At 55.9% G+C, this 22755-nt stretch overlaps 9 protein-coding genes across 9 annotated transcripts; 5 read left to right on the top strand and 4 right to left on the bottom strand.

Annotated features, from left to right (window-relative positions):
- The first annotated feature begins 18 nt into the window (after positions 1-18).
- F5Z01DRAFT_493236 (major facilitator superfamily domain-containing protein) lies at positions 19-2179 on the top strand. The gene is made up of 4 exons (XM_046260203.1): positions 19-517; positions 573-1241; positions 1296-1500; positions 1548-2179. The coding sequence occupies exons 1-4, from the start codon at positions 157-159 to the stop codon at positions 1894-1896; spliced, it is 1584 nt and encodes a 527-aa protein (XP_046120843.1). The 5' UTR covers positions 19-156; the 3' UTR covers positions 1897-2179.
- Positions 1983-3570, top strand: F5Z01DRAFT_493466 (Sec63 domain-containing protein). Its single transcript, XM_046260204.1, has one exon. It carries the CDS (start codon positions 2462-2464, stop codon positions 3488-3490), a length of 1029 nt encoding a protein of 342 aa, XP_046120842.1. The 5' UTR covers positions 1983-2461; the 3' UTR covers positions 3491-3570.
- Positions 3571-3760: 190 nt separating this feature from the next.
- Positions 3761-5032, bottom strand: F5Z01DRAFT_617867 (stomatin family protein; the record flags this gene model as incomplete). The annotated part of the gene is made up of 2 exons (XM_046261003.1): positions 3761-4535; positions 4590-5032. The coding sequence occupies 2 exons, from the start codon at positions 5030-5032 to the stop codon at positions 3761-3763; spliced, it is 1218 nt and encodes a 405-aa protein (XP_046120841.1).
- Positions 5033-5256: 224 nt separating this feature from the next.
- On the top strand, positions 5257-6171 carry F5Z01DRAFT_720146 (ubiquitin-conjugating enzyme variant MMS2). The gene is made up of 2 exons (XM_046266572.1): positions 5257-5605; positions 5660-6171. Exons 1-2 carry the CDS (start codon positions 5456-5458, stop codon positions 5927-5929), a joined length of 420 nt encoding a protein of 139 aa, XP_046120840.1. The 5' UTR covers positions 5257-5455; the 3' UTR covers positions 5930-6171.
- A 215-nt stretch (positions 6172-6386) lies between these two features.
- On the bottom strand, positions 6387-9086 carry F5Z01DRAFT_672141 (uncharacterized protein; the record flags this gene model as incomplete). The annotated part of the gene is made up of 1 exon (XM_046264778.1): positions 6387-9086. One exon carries the CDS (start codon positions 9084-9086, stop codon positions 6387-6389), a length of 2700 nt encoding a protein of 899 aa, XP_046120839.1.
- A 2205-nt stretch (positions 9087-11291) lies between these two features.
- Positions 11292-13067, bottom strand: F5Z01DRAFT_618090 (uncharacterized protein; the record flags this gene model as incomplete). Its single annotated transcript, XM_046261011.1, has 1 exon — positions 11292-13067. One exon carries the CDS (start codon positions 13065-13067, stop codon positions 11292-11294), a length of 1776 nt encoding a protein of 591 aa, XP_046120838.1.
- Positions 13068-14244: 1177 nt separating this feature from the next.
- F5Z01DRAFT_720141 (phosphoribosyltransferase-like protein) lies at positions 14245-15773 on the top strand (the record flags this gene model as incomplete). Its single annotated transcript, XM_046266571.1, has 4 exons — positions 14245-14324; positions 14382-14682; positions 14731-15184; positions 15235-15773. 4 exons carry the CDS (start codon positions 14245-14247, stop codon positions 15369-15371), a joined length of 972 nt encoding a protein of 323 aa, XP_046120837.1. The 3' UTR covers positions 15372-15773.
- A 73-nt stretch (positions 15774-15846) lies between these two features.
- F5Z01DRAFT_492523 (uncharacterized protein) lies at positions 15847-21434 on the top strand. The gene is made up of 6 exons (XM_046260200.1): positions 15847-16148; positions 16198-16264; positions 16321-16704; positions 16753-16841; positions 16886-19345; positions 19392-21434. The coding sequence occupies exons 1-6, from the start codon at positions 16071-16073 to the stop codon at positions 21411-21413; spliced, it is 5100 nt and encodes a 1699-aa protein (XP_046120836.1). The 5' UTR covers positions 15847-16070; the 3' UTR covers positions 21414-21434.
- F5Z01DRAFT_493103 (DSBA-like thioredoxin domain-containing protein) lies at positions 21313-22620 on the bottom strand. Its single transcript, XM_046260201.1, has 2 exons — positions 22130-22620; positions 21313-22082 (listed from the first exon to the last, which is right to left on the bottom strand). The coding sequence occupies exons 1-2, from the start codon at positions 22172-22174 to the stop codon at positions 21456-21458; spliced, it is 672 nt and encodes a 223-aa protein (XP_046120835.1). The 5' UTR covers positions 22175-22620; the 3' UTR covers positions 21313-21455.
- Positions 22621-22755: the final 135 nt, after the last annotated feature.

Raw genomic sequence — 22755 nt, 5'->3', positions numbered from 1 at the left:
TCCGAATCTTATCAATCTGTCGGTGCTGCGATGCCGGGTCCTTGGAAAAAATAAAGAAGGGCGCTTCCCCGGGTCGGAACCATTGAGGACGCCTAGGCATTCTCCTCTGTCTCCCACACCTTCCTTCTTCTCCCCAACTAGCCGCGCTACCCTAGAATGGCCCAGGATCCAGTGTTCGTGCCGGCTGATGCCGAGGCGAACAAAGAGACGCACGTCGAGGCAGGCCACAAGAACACTGCTGTGGCTGAGGTCGATTCATCCCAGTCGGACACGTCCAGCCAGCGCGCGACGCAACCTGTCCCCCTGTCGTGGAAACTCGCGTCTGTGGTGCTCGTGACCTGCATCGGCTTCGGCTCAAAATGGAGCTCCGGTGTCACTGGTGCCATGAAAAGCACCATGAAGAAGGAGTTGAACATCAACAACACCCAGTTCTCGATCCTCGAGGCGAGTGAGGACTTTATGGTCACGGCGCTGATGATGCTGAGCGGCGTCGTCACCGATAGGATTGGCGGAGCAGGTCAGTCTTGAAGTTCTCTCGTTGGCCGAAGCGCAGTCAACTGACATGATACCAGGGGCCATGTTGTATGGCAACGCCATCTACTCAGTCGGCTCCATCCTCGTCGCTGCTGCTGCCCAGACACGCAGCTACAAATTCATGATTGGTGGGCGCGTCATCAGCGCTTTGGGCGATATTGCCACGCAGGTTGCCCAGTACAAGGTCTTCTCGTCTTGGTTTGCCCCCAACAACGGCTTTGCCTCCACGCTGGGGTTCGAGCTCGGCATCGGGAAGATTGGCGCGTTTGCCGGCAAGGCGTCCGCCAACATTATTGCCGAGAGAACAGGTGACTTCGCCTGGGTCTTCTGGGTCGCCGTGTTCATGAATATCTTCACCAACGTCATGACGGGTGTGTTCTACTGGTTCACCAGGCTTGCCAACCGCAAGTACCACGGTATAGATGACCCTGCAACGGGCGAGAAGCTCCAGGAGAAGAGCAAGAAGCTTCACTTCAAGAAGGTCTTGCAACTTCCCTGGTCATTCTGGACCGTCATGGCCTTTTCTCTGTTCCAGACCAGCACGGCCGTCGTCTTTCTGCAGAACGCAACCGAGCTTGCCGAGCAAAGATTCAAAACCAGCTCCATCACCGCAGGATGGTACAGCGCCGTCCTCCAGTATGCTGGCTTCTTTGTGGTTCCTCTGTTGGGCGTGTTCCTTGACCTTTTCGGGCAACGCATCTCAGCCTGTAAGTTAAATCGTGATCAGAACCTTCATCCTTCGACTTGCTCACATTCTGCAGTGTTCTTCTGCGGCGTCGGCGTTTTCGCGTCCATGCTTTTGGTCTGTTTCAGCGACAACGTGAAGGGCACAGCCGCCTCCTTTGGCATCTTTGCCTTCTCGTACTGCTTTGGACCTACGACCATCATCGACAGCACCCGCACTTCCATGTGGGACAGCACGGTATTCGGTTCGGCCTATGCCGTCAAGATTACCATGAACAACGCGTGAGTGAAACGGACATGAGAGGCGTGATCTCAACTGACGAGGCTAGCATGAACATCATCGTTCGCGTGGTCACAGGTAGAATCCAGGATGCCGACAACAACTCGTATGACAAGGTGACCATTGTCTATGTCATTCTCGCGGGATGCTCTGTGGTCGTCTCGCTGGGTCTCACCCTGATCTCTTGGAAGTCAATTGACTTGCGACATTTGCAATGGAGTCGCTCGAAGCGCATTGCCCGTGGCGCGGAGCTCAATGAGCGCAGGGAGCTCTTCTTCGGGGTCAACAAGGCCAAGAACATGAGGACATCGCTGATCTGCTTCGGTGTCCTGATCGCGCTGGTTCTTGGTAGTTGGTGCGCTTACTTTTGGGGTGTCGCGACAGGCAACAACGGCTAGATGTTTTTCTGAGATAGATGAATCGAGCCTATAATATGGTATGCAATTTTAAAGCACAACTTTCCGCCAGTATAGAGGCACATGGAAGTATCCTCGCACCCGTCGTCTGAACATGGAAGTACAGTTGCACGTGGGCATGGACACCAGGCGCTGCGTTCCTTCCCAAATCGGATCTTGAGAAGATGTAAGCCACCGCTACTGCCCAACAACGTGGAAGAGCTTGAAGAACAAAGGGATCTGCTGACTTTGGTCAGCCTCCCCGATGCCACGAGTCCGTTGCAGCTTCAAAATACCTATTGTCAAAGTCTCTTGGAAAGTGCCAATTCAAGTACGAAGGTGGTTTAGAAAATAGTTGCGGCGACATCAAAGGTTGCAAGATATGGGTGTGATCTCGTACCTGCCATTGAAGGTAGCAAAGGCAAGTACGGAAAGAGCACCTGAGCACCGAACCGGCAGGACACCGCGAGACCATCCTACTGCATTTTCGAATCATGCCTTCATAGAGGCACCGCAGCATTTACGTTGAAGCCGTGGTTAGTACTGAGCTTCAAATCCGTTCGATACCATGCCCGACCTCATCCCGTCGACTATGCTGCCACCACCTCGACCAAAGCCCAAACTTCAGCACCCACCAGCACCGCCAGACCCTGCGTCTCTCCAGCTGCGCTACAAGCTTTCTACCCCGACCTTCTCCATCCTCTCCGCCATCCCTGGCTCACCAGATCGCCGGGCTATCCTTCAGACAGCCTCCCAAGCCACCGAGTTTCGGTCCTTCCCAATCCACGCTGCCGAGAAGGCCTTCTTCAGAACAATCAACGAGACCAAGCCCATCCCGTACCTCATCCGCGAAGCCGTCTCGCAGCCATGGCACAAGGTGTTTCTCCTGGTACAGATTGATCTCATGAACGATGGCTGGCCCAGCAAGCTCAGCGCCGCGGCCAGGAAGGAACTCCACGGAGAGAGAGGTCGGATCTACAACATCCTCGAAAAGTGCCTGCGGTGCCTCGTCGACATTCTCGGCCAGAGAATGGATGGTCGTGGTGTGACCACGGGACTGGACGTTCTGCGGAGCATCAAGGCGGGTGTCTGGGAGGGCAACGGCCAGGACTTGCTCCAGGTCGAGGGCATCGGTCCTGCTCGCGCTGAGAAGCTGGCCAAGGCAGGCGTGCGGAACATCCGCCAACTGTCAGGGATGGACTTTTTCCACATTGAGAGGCTGTTGAGCCGCAATCCACCTTTTGGCCAGCAGGTGCTCCGCGCTGTGGCCTGCTTCCCGCTGTTGAATCTCAAGCTCGACGTTGTGTCAAGACCACCTGGAGGGCGAGAGGGCGATAGCACTTGGATAGCGAGGATCTTGATCTCATACGACAATGAGGAAATGCCACAGTGGAAAAAGGCACGGCCGTGGACAACGCTCGTCATTGAGGGTGAGAATGGACGACTGGTCTGGTTCTGGCGAGGAAGCACGAAGAAGTTGAGTGGCGGTAAGGAGATAGTCGTCTCGCTGAACGCGAAGAAAGGCGAGCAGCTCAAAGTGGTCTTTGCATGCGAGGAAGTCGTCGGTACACTGATCAAAGAAACGTTCCGTATCTGACTCAGGGGTCGAATGTCGGAGCCACTGTACATTTCAGAAAGCCATGTTCGATGGGCAGCTGGCTCACTATTCCTGCAATTCACAAAGACATCTGCACGCATAGCTGAGGTGTTAGCTTGGTATTGATATGTACAATAAAGACAAGTGACGTGCCTCGTGCGCCCGAGCTGAGCTTCCTGTAGACGGAGAACGAGAAGTGATGACCCCCCCTATTGATACATGGTTAAACGCCGTGCCGCCCGGCAAACTTTTTCGTTCCCTCAAACATGACTACCGACTACCGGCGGTCTCATTGAAACCCTCCAGGACAGTGTCCTTCATCTGTTTCTTGTGGATCTCCACTGAGGCCTCCCCCTTAGTCGCCTCGTTGCTCTCCTCACTGTTGGGCTCAATGGCCCTCCTTGCCAGCGCCTTGGCCTGTGCTTCATTCACCTTGCCATAGACACTAAGCCCCGAGGCAATCATCCCACCAATGTCGCCAACATTCCCGGGGACGACAACCGCCGTGCCCTCCTTGGCCAGCTTGCCGAATGCGTCGACGTACTTCTCCGCGACGTTCAAGCTCATGGCGCTCTGGGCGCCCGCCTTTCCGTCCGTGATGCTCTTGGCCACCGCCTCGATACCTTGCGCCGTGGCCATGGCCTTGAGCCGGATCGCCTCGGCCTCACCGTCGGCCGTGTTGATCCTCTCGGCCCTCAACGCCTCGGACGCCAGGATCACACTCTGCTTTTTACCCTCGGCGATGTTGATTGCACTCTGCCGTTGACCCTCCGAGTCCAGAATCTCGGCACGCTTCGATCGCTCGGCGGTGACTTGGCGGTGCATGGCCTCGACGACGGCGGCGGGCGCGTGGATATCGCGGATCTCGTAGCGGAGGCAAGTGACGCCCCACGCCTCGGCAGCATCATTGATGGCAGCAGTGATGTTGGTGTTGAGCGCGGCACGCTCCTTAAGGACGTGGTCGAGTGTGAGCTGGCCGATTTCGGAGCGCATCGTAGTCTGTGCGAGTTGGGAAATGGCGTACTCGGCGTCCTCCACGCCATAGCTACTCTGATCAGCAACATATTCTCAGTCCTTGTGAAACAAATTGAGCGCCTACCTTGCCTTGTACGCGTCAAAGACCCGCGTGAACAGCACACCGTCGAGCTCCAGGGTGACATTGTCTGCCGTGATGGCGCTCTGCTTCGGGATCTCAATCGCCGCCTCCTTCAAGCTCTTCACATAGGCGATGCGATCGATGAACGGCACCAGGACCGACAGACCCGGGTCCAGGATGCGGTTGAACTTGCCCATGCGCTCGACGATCCATGCTGTTTGTTGCGGGACGAATCGGACGATGGTGTTAGCGGGCAGACGAGGTTTCTGGAAGTATGTCGGTAGAGGCCCGGAGCCAATGCCAAAGTTGGAGGCTGATGACGAGCTGTTGGAGGGTAGACTCGAGTTTGACGATATACTGAACAACCGACTCGAGACCAGCAGGCTGCTTGCTTGCGGTCGGGTAAGCGGTGCCCGGAGGTTTGCGCGCGTCAATGCAGACGCCATCTCGACTTGTCCCCGTCACTCTCTTGGCTAAAGAGTCTGGCGTCTCGAGTGAACCTTCAAGATGGGAGAATTAGGCGGCAGCGCAAGCGTGTCGCACGATGCAGAGTATACAACAAGGGATTTGGAGATGACGCAGGTTCGTCCATCCGGGGGAAGCTGCAAGGAGCTCGGGCATAGCCGAGGCTTAGCCGCCCCAGCTCTTGCACGTCACACGACTGGGTTGAGCACTGGAGCTGGAGCTGATGAGCCACGCGAGTAATTCCAGAGCTGCTCGTCCACTGCCCCGCCATCAGTGTATAGCGCCCACCTCACGAGGGGACTCAGCAGACCACGAAACACTCATCCGCTCGCTTTCAGTTGTCCCTTCGCCGTCACGATCTGTAATCACAGTCGCCATTCCCAAGCACAAACAAGACCATCGCCATGGCCAAGATTCCCCGCAACTTTCGCCTCTTGGAGGAGCTCGAGAAGGGCGAGAAGGGTCTCGGCGCGGAGGCATGCAGCTACGGTCTCGAGGACTCTGAGGATCTCCTCATGAGTAACTGGAACGGCACGATCCTTGGTCCCCCCCACGTACGTCTACTCGCCTGCCCTTGCCTAGGCCGTCCATGCTAACCCGTACACCAGAGCGTCCACGAGAACCGCATCTACTCTCTCAAGATGCACTGCGGCGACGCGTACCCCGACCAGCCGCCCACCATCCAGTTCATCTCCCAGATCAACCTCCCCGCCGTGAACCCGCGTAACGGCGTCGTCGACCCCAAGATGCTGCCCTGTCTGGCGCAGTGGAAGCGGGAGAATACCATGGAGACGATCCTGATCGAGCTGAGGCGGTACATGGCGGCCCCGGCGAACAAGAAGCTCCAACAACCCCCCGAGGGCTCGACGTACGAATGATAGGGGGGGGGGCTTGGTGTAGCACATTGTTTACGACGGCATGCGTTCATGACTTGGGGGAGCGGAATTACAAGTTAGGTCCCGACATTGGCAGAGGGGGGATGAATTGGAAGCACATGACTGCGCGTGGTATCAACTGATCATCCAGTTCATTCTGCATGATCGATTACACCTAGTACATGGTACGTGGATTAAATAGTAAATATCATGTCCCGCCAGTGGGAACTGTCCCAACCCTCCCCATGCCCGGCCCAAAGCAAACATGTGGCCCTGTAATTCGACGCTGATGTAGAAGTAAGTGTGTATGTAAACAAAAGGGAACTCCTGGGGCCTTGTGGCCAAGAACTGCCCCTGCCACCCTGGTATTAATGTCTTCCCCGAGAACGCAGCCGTATGGGAAAAAGAAATAGAATATATACAAGAGAAACACGACTTTGTAGTCGCATGGGAAGCAGCATCAGTCTTCGTCTCCCCACCAGCCCAGCTCGCCGTTGGCGGGCGCAGGAGGTCCGAACGCGCTCAGCCGGACACTCTGACTATTCAATGTCCTGCGCCGTCCCGGGACAGAGGGGAACGCATCTGCCGAGATGGGGCTATCGGGACGGGGCACATCGGCGCCTTGGTCGGGTTGGACACGCTGCGACGAAGGGAGTTTCTCATCGGCCACAGCAGGTCGGCGATCCGCAGATGTGGTGGGCGAATCAAGCTGTTCCTTGGCCGTGCGTCTTCGATCCGCAGGCAAACGCTGGCGGCGGAAGTTATCCCGTGAAGGCTGCGGGTTTTGGCCCGTATAGGCGCGAGCCTTGAGGAACTCCTCGGATTTGTAGGTTCTTGCCTCGAGCATAGTCCCAACGTCTAGACTGGAGGTGTCCTCGTGTCCCGATGCGATGTTGCTGGCCAGGTTTGTTGCAGAGCGCCGAGAAGTTGCAGAGCGCCGAGAAGTTGCAGAGCGCCGAGAAGATGGCGGCGGCGGTGACAAGGCAAAGCCCGTACCGTCTGTTGAGCGCGAGTTCGAGTGAGCATCCCCGCCGCTTGAAGCCCCTCTGCTCCCGCCCTTGGGCTGATCTTCCGTCGGATCCTGCTGTATCCTGTTCATGATGCCGGCCAACCCACTGTCCTTGTGGCTAGGTGGTGCGGGAAAGTCAAAGTTCAATGTAGACTCTGTAATGGTGACCTCGGATGTGTTTGACCGGTGCCCTTTGCTTGATTGCCGCCAGTGTGCGCGCGAGCTGTCCTCCGTGGCGCCGCCGGCCTCCTGTAGCTGGCGCATCGTTTCCCGTCTGTGCCGCAGTGCCTGGATGAGCATCTGTTCCTGGCGCGTCAACCCCATAAAGTGCTCATCGGAGTCGCCCGACGTGGGAGACTGTATGTAAAACTCCATGGACGAGGGACTCAGAGGTTGTGCCTCGAATGTCTTGCTCGGGAGCATTGGGTCGCGCATCACGTGTTGCGGACGGTCGTACTCCAGGTCAGACTCTGCCGCCTCCTCGTCGGATTCGGGCTCTGGCCCTTGTGCTGGCACCAGAGTCACGGCCCGAGCTTCCTGTACCATAGCAGTGCCGCCACTCGAGGCCGTGGTCGAAAGCGACGCCGTGGAGTTGGAAGTAGCTAGACTGAGCGGCTCGGCCCAACTCATTCTCGGATTGCCCGTCGATGGTGTTGACATGGGGGGTGAAGGCGACTTATTCAAGGGCTGGGTGGGAATCGTGAGGAATCCGGCTGGTGCTCTACTCACGCGTTTTCTTATAGGTTCCGGCTGCAATCCGCCTGGGTAGAGCGCATCATCAGCCTCCAAGTCGTCGGTTCCCGTTTGTCCACTCCCCGTCAAGGAGGGCGCCGTATGTACGGAAGACGACGAAGCCAGGTTTCTTGGCGACTGCGCACTGTCCAGATCATCTTCGTCTTCTTCCGAGTCGGAGGAGAGCATCAGCACACTTTTCTCTTGCAGATCGGCATCCCGCATGCTCTTTTCTGTCCGCCTCGAGGCCTTTGACGTCCTCGTGTGCCGACTTGACACACTTTCTCCGCAGTCAATGGGAGAGTGCTCGGCCTTGGTTGGCGTCGGTGCGTGCACGATTTGGATGGGGTGATTCCATTGCGATGGATACCCAAGCTGCGTCGGGTGTGTGCGCTGCGTAGACAAGCTGCTATGCGTGGAGTGGGTGTTCGTGGTCGTGCCATGACTGTCGCGCGGTGCTCTGCTGACATCGTCTCGCGAGTACGTCAATTGGTGATGAAAAACTGCCGAAGCTGTCTGCTCATCCACGTCGTCCAGTCTGTCCGGAGAAGACAGCGCATGTCGCATCGGTCTGACGGCAGCCTTTACTGGTTCCTGGTTTCCATCCATGATCTGGGCAAATGACATTTGCTCGTAATGCTTGTACAGACTCGGTAGCTCATCTAGCCGGTCGGCGCCAGGCATGTGGCCTTCGTTGGTCCCTGGTTGACGGTGGCTGCCATGATCCTGCCGTAAATCTTCGCTGGTGTGCCTCTTCTGAATCCTTCGTCGTGGCTTGGTTCCCCCGGGTGTCAAGGGCGACAGCAAAGAAGGTGATCGTGCTACGTATGCCCCTGCAGGGCCTCCCGACGGTTGGAAACGCTGTGTCTTGCCTCTGCCACCCGGTACCGCGAGCGAGAGATCAAGGTCGGCGGGTTTCTTCTTCGATTTGGTCGCCAAGCTACCGTGGTTGTTGTCCATATCCAATAATCGTTGCGCCTTGGAGGGGAGACCCTTGGCCATGGCCGACGCTGATGTCTGCTGGGAGACGGCCAGCGGCTGCTTCGTTCGATCGTACCAGGAGCGTATGGTGGACGAAGAGGGCTGGTTTCGCAGATTGCCCGTGTAATCCGAGTAAGCATCCTCGTACCCTTCCGCCAGGCCGTTGTGCGGTAGTATATCGGACTCGTTCGACCAATCTCGCTCCCGGTTATGTTGTCGCGGTCGACCCCGTGCTGAACCGTATGTCTGCGCTGTCGTTGCTTCCGACAGCGAGACGCTGAGTCCCGAATTCGACCTGGCGTCCCATGGCTGGCTGTTCGAGTCGAGGCTGAGCTGTGGCGATCCAAGTACTCTGTGGGCTTTGCTCATAGGCTCGTTGGGCGGGGGTTGTGTTTGCTTCTTGCTGCGGCCCGGTATCGGGAACGCAAAGCGAGGCATTGCCGTGTCGCAGTGGACGGTCGACGGCCGTCGCGGAGTCCAGCAGTCTGTTTCCTACCTCACAGCAACAGACTGTCTTGGGGCCAGCATGTAAATGCGCCAATGGGACCTCGCTGGAGTGAGTCGCAGAAGGCGTCCCATATGTCGCCTGCGCAAGATGCAGTCCAGTGTACGGAATAGACCACCGGAGTCTTTGGAAGACAGCCTTCACTCGAGAAAGAGGTGCGGTCGAATTGGGCGGCGTCGAGGTTGGATGAGAGCTGGGTCGCAGACGCAGACAGCCCAGTGTCGGCGTGTCTTTCGAACAATTGAATGTTTGGGGAAGTTGGAGAGATGGCAAAGTGTCGACGACAATAATTCAGGCAGTATGGACACTGCTGAAGCGGTGCGCACCCACACAGGACAAGAAGTTGCTAGACTAGGTACAAGGATCAATGGGCGAGCATGTCCGGTTGGGCCCACCGCGATGATTCAGGTGTCGTGGGCGAGAGAGCGGCGTTGCTGCTGCTCGGGAGAAAAAGTCACCAACCGCCTACTATACGTAAAAGTATTAATCGACAACGAAGTGGGCTGACCGTTGACGAGGACGCGCTTGCTGGGGCCCTGAATCGTCAGGAAAGTGGTGTCTCGGTCTGGCAATGGGCGGATCCGCACGCATTCTGATGAATCTAGGGAATGAATAGTCCCAACTCCCAAGGGTCCCGTTTGCGGTTGCACGAGCCTCAGCCTACTCCAGTCCTCGTATGGGGCTCTGGGCAGATTGTCCTGCTGGTAACCGACTCGCGCAGCGCTACGTACTACCCACAGCCAGACGGTGATCGTTGGTCGCAAACTCGCCAAAGCAGACAGACTTGTGACTCGCGAGCAGAGCACTGAGCAGCGGTGACTTGCAGACGTAGATCATCAGGGGCCGGCAAAGATGGTGGGTGCGAAAGACAAGGATGTCTGAGCTGATGTGATGTGTCCCACCCAGTATTTGTGGCGGATGGCGGGGTTCCCAGCGTTATATTAATTAGAGCGTGCGTCCTGCTGTCGAGTAATTCCACACTGTTTCCAAGGGAAGCAATTACCGTAATGCACGCGGATATTCAACACTCATGCGACTATCTGGCCATGCCCCCTTCGCTTGGGCGGGGCATGGTGAATTGTAGCCTGTAGAGACATGGACTATGGAGTACAATAGAGAGAGATCGCGGATGGTTGCAGGAGGCTTCGCTAATGAGGTTCCATGTCCCCATGTCTCCAGTCTCTGCCAGGCGGTGAGGACTGGACTGCATCCACCTTGCCAGCGGTCGGTCACCTGCCTTTCCAGCGGCATCCAGCCTGGCCCTGAGGCAGAGTCCACTGGCCAGACAGTCCAGTTCAGCCTGTTCAGGCACCATGACCAGGGGTTCCATGACATCCATGTCGACTTTGATCTTGCGTGCGCTCGCGATGAAGAAATCTTGGCAACGGACCGCCGCGGAGGATCCAACTTCCAGAACCAACGCCAGGGTCCGCGTCAGGATCCGGGATACTTATTGATCAATATGGATGTCGCTCTGTAGTCTGTACAGCAGGCATTGTTACTTGGCGAGAACAATCACAAGCAGATCCGCATGCTGGAACTTCTGGCACCGGGCACTCGTCCACCATCCTGCGCGATCGTGTACCTATTCAGATGATTGCGAAATTGCATGAATGAGCCACCCGCAGCGGCGTCGCCTTGGCCCTGGCTTCTAGGTGGGGACAATAATGATCGCCGGTCATGTCCAGGACGGACTCCGACTGTCCGACAGAGACGCGTTTGCTCGCATATATCAACGGCTTGATGCGGATAGCTATAAAACATCTGCAGGCTGCCGTCGCAGCACAGGTTCGTAGAGCACGACGTCCACGCAACAAGGCGCAATTCGCAGCCTTGCGCAAGCAAGCAAGCACTCGTGTTTGCTGAAATAAAATGACCTTGGGCGGCCGCAGACTTCCACAAACTTGGAGCTGCTTGCTTGCCTGGTCCACTTGTATCGAGTCAGTCGACGCCGCATTGCTCTGACTATTGGCAAACCATCGGTTCCCGCGGACAAAGATCAGATGGCAATAGTTCATCATTGTCATTATCTTCGTAGCACGTGCCTGCCTGTAACGCCATGATACCCAATGCACGCTTCCTAAAAAAGCACCAAAGCAGACAAACGCCGTTTCCCATCTTTTCCTCAGAGAAGCAGCTCACAGATGTCGCTGCTCAAGCCACTCCTCGTTCCGCAGGCCGAGATTCAACCCGTTCTTCACCCACCATTGCCGCACCCGACTCTGGTCGCCGATGCTGTCCTCCAGCGCTTCCTCAATGTTGCATGTCCGAAACTCAACCTGCTGCTTGCGCCCTTCCATGCCCTCCAGCTCGCCGTGGGCAAAACGGCGCCACCACTCGAGCACCTCCATGTGCTGGTGGACCGTGGGCGCTACCAACACATCGCCATCGCGGGCCAGTTTGCTGTCGCCCTTGAGACGGCGCCACGTCTCGAGGATGTTGACTTGCCCCCATCGACTTGCCCATTTCGCGACCCCGTCGCCGTGGGCGAGCGGTATGCCCGACGCATCCCACCATCGTAGCACGTCTGCCTGACCGAATTGCGTGGCCCAGAGGAGCGACCGCCCCGGTCGAAGTACAACCTTGTCATCCTGGGCGGCAGCGTCGCGCCACCACTCGAGCACGAGCAGATGGCCATTGGCACTCGCCTGCTCCAGCGCTGCCTCGGTGTATCGCAGGGGGAACCCGGAATGGCGCCACCACCAGTCCAAGATGCGTACGTGCCCGTTCTTGGATGCGCCGTCCACCGATTCCGCGTCGTACGTGTGGTTGTCGCGGAACCAGCGACTCGTCAGCCAGTAGTCCAGCACGTCCGTGCGGGGATACCAGGCAGACGCCTTTGTCGGCAGTGTCGTCCCACCAAAGGCCTTGAAGAGGTCCGGACGGTTGGCTTCTAGGTAGGCCAGCACCTCGATCAGCGCAAAGCGGATGACGAGGCGGACTACCTGCGCTGGAATATCTCTGAAATTCGGCGGACATTGTGATAGCTTTTTGCAGATGGCCGCGGCGTTGCAGGTGAGGGTCGTCCACTCAAGCTCGTGTTCGTATGCTTGTAGAGGGTTGGAAGCATCCCTTGGATGTAGAGACCACCACTTGGGCATCGGTAGGTTGGTGTATATCCCCAGAGCCTTGGCCAGCTCCCAATCCCCCGAGAAGTCCAGAATGATCGTCCATATCTCCGGTGGCAGTTTGGACTCCACCTTGACGCTGGTATCCGGGAGAATGGCCACGCCCGTGGCAATCTCCACGTCGCGACCGAGTCCCAACAGGTCCGCCTGGTTCTGGATGATAGCCAGCACTTCGTTGAACCCGTTCCAGATGGGGACCCTTTTGGGGTTGTGCGATCCCTCGTAATGCCATGTGATGGGTGCCATGACCCTGATCCAGCCCCATTTGCGATGGATCTTGCTGAGCTGCCGTTTCGTCAGGGGATTCGCCCACATGTGCGTGCTCATGCTCGGCACCAGCACGATGCTCTTGGACGTGTCCCACCCTCGGAGGACCTCCCCGAGTAGCGTATCCGCGATCCCAGCCAGCATCTTCGCAATGCCATCCGCATCCAACGGCACGCAGACCATGAGGTCGGCCCACTGTATCAGCTCAAACGCCTGTTGCTTGTAAAAGTCGGCATCGTCCGCGTGGTCAATCTGCCCTGGCGCCAGGCTCTGGTTGGGCATCACGATGACGGTCTGCGCCAGGCGGGGGACGACATCGTCGATGATGGCGCGCGCCTCAATGTGCGGGTTCTTGGAGAGTCGGACGACGAGAGCCTGTGCCCAGGACGTATCGCGCGGGCCAGCCGCGGCGACGAGGAGATGCAGTTTGCGCTTGCGAGGGTTGAGGGCATCGGACAGCGAGGAGGTCGACGACGGGGAGGAAACGAGTCGCGGAGGGAAGCGAGGGTAGCTCGCCATAATCTTGGTTGCGGTCGTCTTCTTTCGCTCTGCGGTGTTCAGTGCAGCATGGTCCAGAGTGGTCCTTGGGTGTCAACGCAGAATTGCAGATTGGGTTCGATTCGGTTCGGCGGTGTGGCGATAGGTCCCAAGGGTCCCAACAGGGCCACCACCGTGAGTGATTGGGCTGGGGTTGTCTAGCGCCGCTCTATCGTAGATAACTGAGGGCTCGAGGGGCAGATACAGTCGTGGGAGAGTCGAAAAAGGTCACGAGACACTGCGCTTTGCTTTGTCTGTGATGCTAATAGTTGAAACTTTGGGTGTGCGAAATTCTTGCTGAGGTTTGCGGTTTGCGGCTTGGGGACTGACAGCGGCTCACCGCGGGGCGCGGTTAGTACAGAGCCGACATGACCTGCGCCCAGATCCGTTTGAACGGCGCTAATCCAACGTTCAGGAACTTCAGTCCGGGCCTCGTTAGTAGGGGCGTTATCCGCTGGAATTGTTCACATGCCGTACTTACGAGTTACTCGTCGTGGAACTAAGGTACCATAATTACTAGTAGTGACCAGTGTCCATTGGCTACCACCACTTATTCTGGTCCATTGCACATCGTCGCAACACATCAGGCAATGGCTGACACAAGTGCAAGCTCAAAATAATTATGACGTCCAGCCTTGTCTGGCGCATGTCGATTCGACGAGGCCCTGGTTGGCTGGCTGCTCCTGTCCAGGTCCTGTGCTGCCCATCGCTGGAACGGGTTGTTGGAGAAGCTAACAAAAGGTACTTCAATCACAATGGCACACGCGGCACATGGATAAGTACCTCCCCCAGCGAAGACACCCGCGTCGCCTTGAACCTTGAGCGCGGGCATCCTGGATAGCACTCCACCGCGTTAAACCATGATGGAAAAAAATCTCATTCACCGACCGAGTCAATTCACCTGGCTCATAGCCATCAGTGTCCTGCATACGTGGCTCACTTGATCTTCATCTCCATCCCCCAACGTCGCTCCTCTTGCCTCTCTGCTTGGCAAACATCTGATACTGCATTACTTTCACAGCGCCCGTCCTGCTGCGGTCGCCATCAGACTAGTCCTGCAAACTGCCAGCTGATCTGTCCAGTCCCGACGAACCGTGACGCCAAAAACTTTCGCCTTCTGCCCCGCGATCGGCTTGAACCTCTTCTTCCCTCCTCGGCAATGTTGGACCAAATGGCAAACGAAATCAAGCTGCTGTCGGGCACGTCTCACCCGGATCTCAGCGCGCAGGTCGCCAGTCGGTAAGCTTGCTTCTGAATTTCCGGGTGGCACAAAATTTCCAGGCTGACCACCGCAAGGCTCGGCATTGAAGTCGCAAACACCCTGAGTCTTCACTACTCCAACCAGGAGACCAGCGTCTCCATTGGCGAATCCGTCCGTGACGAGGATGTTTTCATCCTGCAGTCCACGGCCCCCGGCGATGTCAACGATGGCCTCATGGAGCTCCTCATCATGATCCACGCCTGCCGCACCGCCTCGGCTCGTCGCATCACGGCTGTGATCCCCAACTTTCCCTATGCCCGACAGGACAAGAAGGACAAGTCGCGCGCGCCCATCAGCGCCAAGCTCATCGCCAACATGCTCCAGGTGTCTGGCTGCGTGAGTGTAATTGGACAGGTTGAGCGCAATAGAGGCTGACTGAGTTAGAACCACGTTATCACCATGGATCTCCATGCGTCGCAAATTCAGGGCTTCTTCAACGTCCCTGTTGACAACCTCTATGCGGAACCCTCTGTGTTGCGCTGGATCCGCGAGAACCTCGACTCGCAGAACTGCGTCATTGTCTCGCCTGACGCCGGTGGTGCCAAGCGCGCAACCTCCATCGCTGATCGTCTAGAGACTGCCTTTGCTCTCATCCACAAAGAGCGCCCCCGTCCCAACGAGGTAGGCCGCATGGTCCTTGTTGGTGATGTCCAGGACAAGGTGGCCATCTTGGTGGACGACATGGCCGACACGTGTGGTACTCTAGCCAAGGCCGCGCAGACAGTCAGCGACCACGGTGCCAGGGAAGTTTGGGCGATTGTCACGCACGGTATTCTCAGCGGTAAGGCCATTGATACTATCAATGCGTCGGTTCTGTCCGGACTGGTTGTGACCAACAGTGAGTCTCTTGTTGATGTTCATCGTGACAAGCCAGCTGACCTGCTCTAGCTGTTCCTCTTGGTGACAAGACGGAGCGCTGCCCGATACTCAAAGTGATGGATGTCTCCGGGACGCTAGCCGAGGCCATTCGCCGCACACACAACGGCGAGTCTGTGTCGTACCTCTTTACCAATGTCCCTCACTAGTCGAAAAAAGGTGTGGCTCTCGCCAAATGCATTTAGGATAGGAGTTCAGGTTGTCTTCAGGAAATCAATAGAACCAAAACGCCCGTTTTCTTTCCAGGCGCTAATGAGTGCTCGGGTTGGGCTGGCGTTGTCTCTCTTGGGAACATGGATATGTTGTACGCCGGCAAAAGTGGTTATTAGGATAGCGTGGGTACACAAGCGACTAATGATAAATTCATGGTATTTTTCAATGTTAGCATCGGGTCGTCGTCAAAGTATCGATGCATTCATGACTGAAAGACAACAAGGCCTTCTTTCAGCATCATGTCAACAGGGGAAATCAGGTTGTAAACTCAAGCTGTTATGAACACCCAGAGACTCAAGAAACACGTAAAATCCTCGAAGAATCAAGGAGAAAGCCTCAAATTCAATGTCCATCATAATCATGAGACACGTCACGGAGGTGCATGAAGCCTACCGCGTCTAGGGTATCCATTTCATGGCCAACGACTTGGGAAGGCGGTGTGGGTTCTGCCATAGAGCTGTAGGGGACAACGTCAGACGTACCCCCGGGGGAACAGGTGGTAACTGTGGCAAGCATCAGCAATTCACTCCTTTTTGTACGATCTTGTCGGCGACCAGCTCTGCGAGAAGCTGTATGGAACAAAGGACCATCTCATTGCTCGCTTGTGAGCCGGCCCGGTGCTCTGCGTGCTGACGATGACCACGCAATTGCTGGCCACAGAGCTGGCGAATCTCATTCAGGAGAGCAAGCGGAAACACAATGACTTACGACAGGTACAGCCACCAGTTCCCAAGATACAGGAGTCTCTTCTGACAAAACAAGGCAGCGGAAAAATCTCTAGACGACCTCAGAAATTTGAGAAACACTTCTGAACAGGGTGCGCCTGAAGGTACACTTCCCCAGGTCCGCAACTAGACGCCATCAACGCCGCTGACCCTCTGCCAGAGCTTGCCACCAAGGTCAACTTTGTCAACCCTTTCATCATCGCATGTGGTACCAAGAATGCAAAGTTCACTGCCATTGCAATTGTGTGCCTGCAGCGACTCATTGTAGCGCGGGCCCTGCCGCGCTCGAGGCTGAATCAGGTCCTCGAGGCGCTGATGCAGGCATCCTCCGCCGGTGCCCTCGATGTCCAGCTCAAAATCCTGCAAGCTCTTCCATCGCTGCTGCAGAACTACTCCAGCGATCTGAAGGGTGACCTTCTGGTGAATGCCCTCAACATCTGTTTCACATTGCAAAGTAGCAAGAATGCCATCGTCAACAACACCTCGGCGGCGACCCTGCAGCAACTTGTCGTCTCTGTCTTCGATAAGGTTGTTGTGGAAGACAGTGGGTCTCACCACCCCTATGATCAAAAGGTCGTGCTAAAGTAGCCAGAAAGCGGAAAGGATACCTCCCCAGCTGGTGTTGCGCCAACCTCTGACGGCGAAGTGGAACTTGGCGCCGCTGCCCTTGATGCTTACCGAGTGAGTCCGTTCAGGCTGAACTGCAGTATAGTACTGACCAGTAGATCTTCAACGATCTTTGTCTCCTGACAGAGAACCAAAGACCTGAATTCTTGCGGTTTCAAGGCTTACCGCAAACCTTTGGACTGGAGCTGATAGAATCGGTCATCACGAACCATGCCTCTGTTTTCACCAGTCATCCGGAGCAAGTGTACGTGCTACGGAACAGGGCTATGCCGCTCATTACGAGCGCCCTCAAGGGGAGGCCGTCATTCGCCACAACTGTTCGCCTTGTCCGGATTTTATACACCATGCTGCGCCGACATATCAACGTCTTGCCTGAAGAGTGTGGAGAAGCACTAGGCATATTGACTGCTTTGCTGGATCAAGACGCGACACTATGGAAACGGGCGCTTTGCATGGAAGTCTTCCGCGGGATTTTCGCTGAGCACAGTCTTTTACGTCGCATCTATGCTCTCTACGACGCACGGGAAGGAGAAAGGGACGTCTTGAAGAATTTGTGTGCCACATTTGTCCGCCTCAGCACCGAAAAGCCAGCCGTCATCGGTCTCGGGCATCAGTCCTCAGTGCCAGCCGCTGCCCCCCAAGAACCGGCCCAAGACCAGGCAGTCCTGGAGGCGAGCGGAATCACGGGGATCATCAGCAGCGGGACGACTTCAGAGGGACCGCAAGTTGGAATCAGCACCAAATGGAGTACCATCCGTGTGCCTTGTATTGACCAACTCGACAAGACGGAACCGCCGGCCGTACCAGAGTCTTACACCTACAGCCTTATTTTGTCCTGCATATCATCGCTATCCGATGGACTGGCCAAGTTTGTTCTGCCTCTGACAGTCACCAACGAAGCTCGTAACAGGAGAAAGTTGGCGAAACATGAGGATGATGTGGATTCGCCCGCCGCGGATGCAGAATCAGGAGAGAGGTTGGAGAGGGCAGCGTCGTTCAAGAAGAATCCCCTACCCGTCAACCCCTTGACACAAGAGGATCATCCGATGCACTCAGAAGTCAAGATATGCGCTGCTCTCGTCGACGAGTGCTGGCCCGCTATCCTGGCCACATGCTCGACATTCCTGTATGCAGCCATGGACTCGGAGTACTACCATGGCCTAGTGCGCGCCTTTCAACGATTTGCACACGTCGCCGGGCTTCTGCAGCTTGCCACGCCTCGAGATGCTTTCCTGACAACGCTGGGAAAGGCTGCCGTGCCGCCCAACGTGTTCACCGCTTGTCTCACGGCTGGCCAGCGTCCGGGAACCGGCTCGGCGGGCGACGGCTCATCGAGCATCTTGAGCAACGCGCGTGGCTTGCTGAGCACCGACAACCTGTCCACACCGACGGCGGAGAAGCGTCAACCATCCTTCGATGCCCAGATGGCCATGCTCAACACGCGCAACTTGCTATGCTTGCGAGCGCTTCTCAATCTCGGTATCGCTCTTGGGCCGACTCTCAGTAGCGCGTGGCGGATCGTGTTGGAAACGCTGCAGCAGGCCGACTTTGTTCTCTTCTCGAGTGCGAAAACGCCTGGAAGAACACCGTCTATCTACAGAGGCCATGTCAACTCTGGAGAGCAAGAGGGAGGATCCCTGACAGCGAACTTTGGAAATGAGGTGCGGGCTGTCGAAACAGCGGCATCACGGCTCATGGAGAGCACCGTTGACTTTCCCAACGAGTCCTTTCTTCAGGTCGTCCAGGCAATTCGCCGGCTGCTACAGCGAAGTGCAACCGACAAACCAGATACAAAGCGGCAGCCGTCGAGTCAAGCGAACGAGAAGATGCCAGCACTGCAGGCGCCAGGCCAACACCGACGTGTCTCGAGTTTCTCAACTGCGTCCTCTGGGCCCCCGACGCAGGAAGACCAATTCGCCCTGGTCAAGTTGGGAGAGGTTGCTAGTATCAACATTGAGCGCTTGCTCGCATACCCCCCTGACGAATCGGGCTGGACCTTGATTGTGGAGGGACTCGTGGAGAATCTCAACTCCAAGATAGACGCTACCTCAGTCCGCACCAGAGCGGCAGAGACATTGGCAAAACTGATGCTGGAGACGGCCAACCTGACCGAATCATTGCCCGAGGAAGCCCGGGGCCCCGTGCAGCTCCGTATGCTGCAGGCGTTGAGCTCTGCGGTGGAGCCCCTCCAGGAGGAAGATCGGGAGGTCTCGGTTGCCGTTCGCGCCGTCGACGTCAATATCCATCGCATCATTCTCGATGGCCTCAAGAGCATCGTGGAAGAATGCGGCGAGAGCTTGGTCAGAGGCTGGGAGGTTGCTTTTGACATCATTGGCAGTGTCTTCATCCTGAAAGAGACGGCTGGGGACGAGAGAGCTGCCACTGATCCCACCCTGATCAAGACGCGGTCACCAAAGTTGGTGAGAGCCTCGTTCAGCTCACTGCAGCTCATTGCTTCAGATTTCCTCGCTTCGCTACCCAACTCATGCTTTCTAATACTCGTTGATACCCTGTACAAATTTTCTTCACAGGACGACGATTTGAATATCGCACTTACAGTAAGCTGCTCGTTTCGAACTGGGAAACTTTTACTGACTCTTTCAGACCGTCACCTTCTTCTGGGTCCTATCCGACTTTCTCTCCAGCAAGAGTGAATCACTGAAGATCACTGCAGAGCTCATGGAGGAGAGCGAAGCATCTGATCTCACCAAAAAGGCCTCTGATCATAGCCATAAGGCATCGGTGCCTGCGCTCTGGATGCTCTTGCTACTGCGCTTGACAGCAGTGGCCTCGGACGACAGACTGGAGCTCCGCAACAGCGCCATTCAGACATTGCTGCGCATATTCGATGCGTACGGGGATCGACTGAGTCCTGAAGCGTGGCTCATTTGCGTCAAGTCCGTCGTTTTCAGGCTTCTCATTGCTTTGCAGGTGGAGCTCGAAGCAGCGCAGCAGGGAGCTACTGATGGCAGCGAGTTGAGCGACTGGACTGGGACTGCCGTCGTGGTGCTTGACGGCATTTCCGCCTTGTTGGCCGACTATCTCGAGGTGCTTCTGCAAAGCCCTGGCTTCGGCAAGCTTTGGAATGATCTTTTTGATCATTTAGCAAGCATGCTTGAGTTTGAGATTCTGGACATCGACACTGCCACCTACAAAGCCCTGTCACGTATCTTGTCCCGGGCCAACAGCAAAGGGGGGCCAACCTTGAGCCCCGAGAATATCGAGCGAGCTTGGGGCACCTGGTCTCGTAGCGTCCCGAACTCGAGTCTATCCTCCAGCACCCCCACTTCATTCAACAATCAAGCGTGTCTGAGCGCCTACGTGTCCGCGCTGCGGCAAGTGTACGCCCTGATCCAGAATCAGCTCAGCGCATCCAAAGTGGAACAGATTCTTGAACTACTCAACACCACCGTCGAAAGGGCCACGATGAGCAACTACAGCTCAGATATTGAGCAAACTACTCAGCTTCAAAGCGAAGTTCTCGATGCGATTAACATGATCCGTACTGATGTGCCTGGCGTGCCATCAGCAGTCATCGAACAATTGGCAGTCTTTGTCACGTTGGCTTTCAGCGATGAGCAGACAAATGCAGGACCAGGTCCTAGGTGTACTTTCGTCGCCTTGTCCAAGGCCAGCATGGCCATGATGGAGACGCTAGTCATCCAACATGCAGCAGACCCTGACCTTGGTATCTACACGAGCGGCGCTCTAGCTACCGCTCTTTCCGCGCTCAGGGAGCCCGTTACTCTGAAATACCAATTTGGGATCAAGACAAAGCTCGAGCAGCCATGGCGACTAGCTACAAAGACGGCTTTGTCCATTCTCGAGCCAACACTGAGTCAACTGAGCAAGATTGACATTGCCAAAACAAACAGTGATGAGATATGGACAGAGATCGCCCGACTTGCTGCAGGCATCATTCAGGTGGAACCCAGTGTGTTGGAAAACGAGCCTTCTCTGGCAGATGACGAAGTCTTCGACATTGAAGCTTTCCACAAGTTACGAGCACTTATCGTGCCCCTGCTAGGTACCTCGTCTGTATCAGAGGACGTGCGCAAGGACTACGCCCTGAGTCTGTTCATGGCCTCGACGATACACCACACCCTACCGGCCCAAGACTCTTTCGACCAGCTCACCAGCGGCAACGACTGCATGTCATCACTGTATACTATTCCCCCAGGTCGTACTGTATCGACCAAATCACATCCTCGGGCCAACATAGCCTTCGTCGCGCTGGATGAGATGTTCAGCCTCGTGTCGGTCAGCGACACGACTGGCCCAACCGCTGAGCTTGAGAGTCGCATTGCTTGTACAGTAGCGCCTTATCTTCTTGTTCGCTGCGGAAACACCCTACGGGCATTCATCGCCGACCAGCCCTTGCGAGGACGCATGCCCCAGCCACTGAGCGAGAAGAAAGAGCTGGTCTGGTTATTGAAGAAGCTCGTGGCGCTACATAGCCGGGTCGACGCGATTCAGCCTCTCGAAAATGCCGACAGCGACTACCGGAAGCATCTGTTGCGGCTCTATCCCCTGATTGTCAAGTCCATCGGCGTAAATCCTGATGACGAGGTTTCGAGACTACTGAGAGAGGCGTTGGATGTCATTGGTGGCGAGCTAGGCCTTTGAACGAACACAAATATACAGAAAGACAATGTATATCATGAAGCACTACAATGACTCAGTATCCTCGAGTGCCCTGATGAAAATCTCATACAGGTCGCCCGGGTCCGGTGCCCCATCGATCCGATGCTGACCCTGGATGATGTACACTGGCACGCCCTTGCCCACTGCCACTTCTCTCCATTCCTGTTCTTCCCGCACGACCTTGTCCTGGATTTTATCTGCAAAGGCCTCGTCAACATCCCCATCCGTCAAGCCTGCTGCCCGCGCAATTTCGCGCATCGTATCTTCGTCATTGATATCCCTTTCTTCCTCGTGAAACGCATGCATCAGCCCCTCCACGACGTCCCTCTGCCTTTCGCCCGCCATCATGACCAGCCCATGTGCCTTTGCAGTAGGGCCAATGAGACCATCCCACTTGAACTCAATGCCGACGCTTCTTCCGAGACCTTCCATTTTCTTGGTCATGGCATCTCTCCGCTCTTTGGACAAATGGCCAAGTTTTTTCTCGGTGAGGTGTGCGCGTGGAATGGAGTTTGTGACGGTATAGTCGAGGGAGTTGAAGTGAGAGAGAAAGTATGGGTGGTATGTGATGTTGAACGTGGGCTTGGAAGGGTGTGTCTTCAAGAAGAGCGCGATTGTTTGGTCCAGTATACGCTTGCCAATGAAGCACCACTAAGAAGTCAGTTATGGGCGTTTCGTGACATGGAAAGGGGACCTACTGTGCAAGTAAAGTCGGAGACAACATCAATGTTGATGACTGCCATGTCCGCAATTGGGCTGGAGTCTTATGGATGTCCGTCAGAGCTCGTGTTCATATGAAATGTTTCTGTGAAGTTCAGAAGATGAACAAGTAGATAGAGAATAGAAGAGAGTCACAGTAAGCCTCGCACTTTGTATTGAAGGATTGATCGTGCCCGGTATTTTTAATGTGATGCGGAGCGGTGATGACTTGGCGGAATTCCGCCCATCGGGTATTGTCCAGTCAGGCTGTGGTTTCATGTGATGAATGTCCCGGGATTCAAGTTTACCTGTCTGTCGAAAATGGATATATATGAATTAAATCGTCAGTATAGAAAGTTTAGAAAAGTATTTGTGATTCAAGACAGTTTTCAGTTTGATAAACATTTGGGTCAAATCCGTTCATGACCAGGGACCCGACATGATCAAATTCACCATCAGAGTACCAACTGCATGACGCCCGAGAAATGTTACAGACGGTTTTCCTCATGGAGAAACCACACTGTTACCCGAAGAAAGGGGCGAGATGGCATTAATCGCGACTGAGAGCGAACTGCCGGGTAGGTAGATCAGACGGCTACACTGACGGGGCCTGGTCCGACCAAAT

The sequence above is a fragment of the Emericellopsis atlantica genome, assembly GCF_019669845.1.
Source record: "Emericellopsis atlantica unplaced genomic scaffold F5Z01scaffold_6, whole genome shotgun sequence".
NCBI classification, from domain to species: Eukaryota; Fungi; Ascomycota; class Sordariomycetes; order Hypocreales; family Bionectriaceae; genus Emericellopsis; species Emericellopsis atlantica.
The sequence above is the reverse complement of the archived record's forward strand: the minus strand, read 5'-3'. Positions and strand labels throughout refer to the sequence as shown.

Bases quoted from the DNA above. Each gene is read 5' to 3' on its own strand.
- F5Z01DRAFT_720146 (XM_046266572.1), top strand. From the start codon at position 5,456: ATGGCCAAGATTCCCCGCAACTTTCGCCTCTTGGAGGAGCTCGAGAAG. The intron at 5,606-5,659 runs GTACGTCTACTC...CCCGTACACCAG, and splicing joins CGATCCTTGGTCCCCCCCAC to AGCGTCCACGAGAACCGCAT.
- F5Z01DRAFT_493236 (XM_046260203.1), top strand. From the start codon at position 157: ATGGCCCAGGATCCAGTGTTCGTGCCGGCTGATGCCGAGGCGAACAAA. The intron at 518-572 runs GTCAGTCTTGAA...ACATGATACCAG, and splicing joins CGATAGGATTGGCGGAGCAG to GGGCCATGTTGTATGGCAAC. The intron at 1,501-1,547 runs GTGAGTGAAACG...TGACGAGGCTAG, and splicing joins AAGATTACCATGAACAACGC to CATGAACATCATCGTTCGCG.
- F5Z01DRAFT_493103 (XM_046260201.1), bottom strand. From the start codon at position 22,174: ATGGCAGTCATCAACATTGATGTTGTCTCCGACTTTACTTGCACA. The intron at 22,083-22,129 runs GTAGGTCCCCTT...CTGACTTCTTAG, and splicing joins TCTCCGACTTTACTTGCACA to TGGTGCTTCATTGGCAAGCG.
- F5Z01DRAFT_493466 (XM_046260204.1), top strand. From the start codon at position 2,462: ATGCCCGACCTCATCCCGTCGACTATGCTGCCACCACCTCGACCAAAG.
- F5Z01DRAFT_492523 (XM_046260200.1), top strand. From the start codon at position 16,071: ATGACCACGCAATTGCTGGCCACAGAGCTGGCGAATCTCATTCAGGAG. The intron at 16,705-16,752 runs GTGGGTCTCACC...TAAAGTAGCCAG, and splicing joins TAAGGTTGTTGTGGAAGACA to AAAGCGGAAAGGATACCTCC. The intron at 19,346-19,391 runs GTAAGCTGCTCG...TGACTCTTTCAG, and splicing joins ATTTGAATATCGCACTTACA to ACCGTCACCTTCTTCTGGGT.